The 2338-nt window shown below is 62.4% G+C and overlaps 1 protein-coding gene across 2 annotated transcripts in view; it reads left to right on the forward strand.

Annotated features, from left to right (window-relative positions):
* The first annotated feature begins 1825 nt into the window (after positions 1 to 1825).
* EGR3 (early growth response 3) overlaps positions 1826 to 2338 on the forward strand; it is a 22886-nt gene continuing 22373 nt past the window's right edge. The window contains exon 1 of one of the 2 annotated variants that reach the window (XM_006778285.1): positions 1826 to 2161. In XM_006778285.1, coding sequence (XP_006778348.1) covers positions 2008 to 2161 — 154 coding nt within the window. In that variant the 5' untranslated portion in view covers positions 1826 to 2007. The remainder of the gene's footprint in view (positions 2162 to 2338) is intronic. The other variant, XM_006778286.2, reaches the window with a different exon arrangement.

The following is a 2338-nucleotide window of genomic DNA, read 5'->3' on the forward strand; positions in this document are numbered from 1 at the left end:
CGCGCGGGCGGAGGAGAGCCCGGGGGCACAGTGCTTCCCCGGTTTAGGTTGGGGAGCCTGGCGAGCGTGGCGGCAGGGCCGGGGGAGAAGGGGTTCACGGGCAGCGGGAATCCCTCCTTTCCTAAGAACTAGAGAAGATCCGGGGGAGACTGGCCCCTCCCACTCCCAGTTCTCCGAGGAGTGAAATGGAGGGGAGGAAAGCGAGGTTGTCATCCACCCCCACCGCTATGTGCAGCTCGGGAGTTCCTCCCACGCGTTCCCCGGCCCGCGTGGCCCTCCCACGGCGTGAGGCTCGGGGATCCTCTCTGCCTCCTTGTCAACACTCCTACTCCCCCTGAGAAATGCACGTCTCCCCCAACCCGACTCCCCAGCGGGGGACACGGGATTCACCGCACCCACGCGGCCACTGAGGAGGGAATCCTCCCACGCCAAGCCAGTGTGATTCGGGGTCGCTCCCCCACGCTCCCTTCCTCTACTCCCTTTCCCCGGGCCTGGCCGCGCGCGCTCCGGGAGCAGGCCTCGGGGAACATATCAGCCGCCCCCGGGATCTGCTGCTACGGGAGGTGACAGCTCTCGGGTTGGCAAACAGGCGGCCTTTGACTGCAGGGCGTCAGGGACAGCCCTGTAGAGGGCGATGGTTAGGGTAGAGACGAGGGGAGGCCGCCGGGAGACCAGCAGAGTGTCAGACTGTGAGCTCGGCAAGGTCCTGCTGCGACTGCGTTGCGGGCCCTTCCCAGGCAGCAATAGACAGCGGCTGCGCTCAAGCCTGCTAGGCCCTCCTGCCACTCCCTGGCCAAAGAGATGCTTAGGAACCGTTAGTGAATTAGTCGAGGATTTGGTGCACGTGTTTCCTATCCGCCCAACTTCATTTTTTCTTCTTCAACAACAAAACCACACATCCTCGACCCCAAATGTGTGAGGTTCTCGCCTCCCGCGCAGTCTCTTTGCAGCTACGACTCTCCCCGCCAGGCCAGGGCACTCAGCCAGGAGTCAGCGCAGGGGGCACGGGGAGAGGCAGGGGTGTGGGCGGTGAATCAGAGAGAGGGAGGTACAAAAGTTCTCGGCATTTGGGACCAGGTGTCTCTGACTCGCTGGAATCCTTCTCCGCGGAGGGTCGCGCTTCCTTTCTCCCGGCCTCAGGCAAGGTCCTGGGCCCGAGAAGAGCAGCAGAGCAGAGTCCGCTGGAGCAGTGTCGGAGTGCACGCCTTCCGGGTTCCCCACAAGTTCCCAGGCTGCAAAGGGACGTTGCCCGGGGTTTTCAATTCTCATTCTTCCTGCTACGGGTGTTGGAGCAAACCTCCTCCCGCCGCCCGCCCCCCACCCCACACACACACACACTCGCGTCCGCGCACCCGCTTTCCCAGGGGGTTCTCCTCGTGCAGACCCAAAATAAACATACAGGCAGTTATGGCTTTTTCAAATGCGCGCTACGTGCTTTACGCTTTGCGTTCAGTTGCATCCCTCTGTCCTCTCTCCTCTCGAATTGTCCTTTCTTCTCTTCTATTTCTCTTTTTTCAAGATCCGCGAGCGGTGCGGACGCCGCACGCTGGCGGCCGCCCGCTTCCTGCTTTCTAATGTTCCATTGTGAGGAGCTTCCATTGTGACGTCGCGCCCCTTCGGCTGGGCTTTGTCTGTCCATATATGGGCAGCTACGTCACGGAGCTTTCCCGGGGCTCAGATAAATAGGCTGGTGGAGTTCCCTGGCTGGGAGCTTTTGGGCAGCAGTGAGCTTGCTAGGAAGCGGCGGGGCTGGTGGTGGTGGTAGCAGCAGCGGCAGCAGCAGCGGCAGAGGCAGCGGCAGTGGCGGCGGTGGCGGCGGAAAAGAGAAGATCCCCTCCTCTGGCCCACCCCTTCCCCTTTTCCCTCTCTCCTCCCCCCGAACTTTCCCTCTCGCATGCTTTTCCCCTGCACCACGGATCGCCTCTCGGATGCCGCTCGCCTGGAAGCTGCGTTAGGAGAGAGCGGCGGCGGCGGCGGCGGTGGCGGCGGCGGCAGCTCGGGAGTGCTATGACCGGCAAACTCGCCGAGAAGCTGCCGGTGACCATGAGCAGTTTGCTAAACCAACTGCCTGACAATCTGTACCCCGAGGAGATCCCCAGCGCACTCAACCTCTTCTCCGGCAGCAGCGATTCCGTAGCCCATTACAATCAGATGGCTACAGGTAAGGGCGGCGGGGAGGCTGAGAAGCAGCGAGGGAGGAACGGGAGGGGAAGAGGAGGGGGAACGAGCTAGCTAGCGATGGATGGAAGGAAGGATGGATGGATGGATGGATGGATGGAGAGATGGGGGCGCGCTGGGAATTTTCCAGGGGGCGAGTTGCTTTTCCCACCCACTCCCC

Source organism: Myotis davidii, unplaced genomic scaffold (assembly GCF_000327345.1).
Source record: "Myotis davidii unplaced genomic scaffold, ASM32734v1 scaffold448, whole genome shotgun sequence".
In the NCBI taxonomy this organism is placed as follows: domain Eukaryota; kingdom Metazoa; phylum Chordata; class Mammalia; order Chiroptera; family Vespertilionidae; genus Myotis; species Myotis davidii.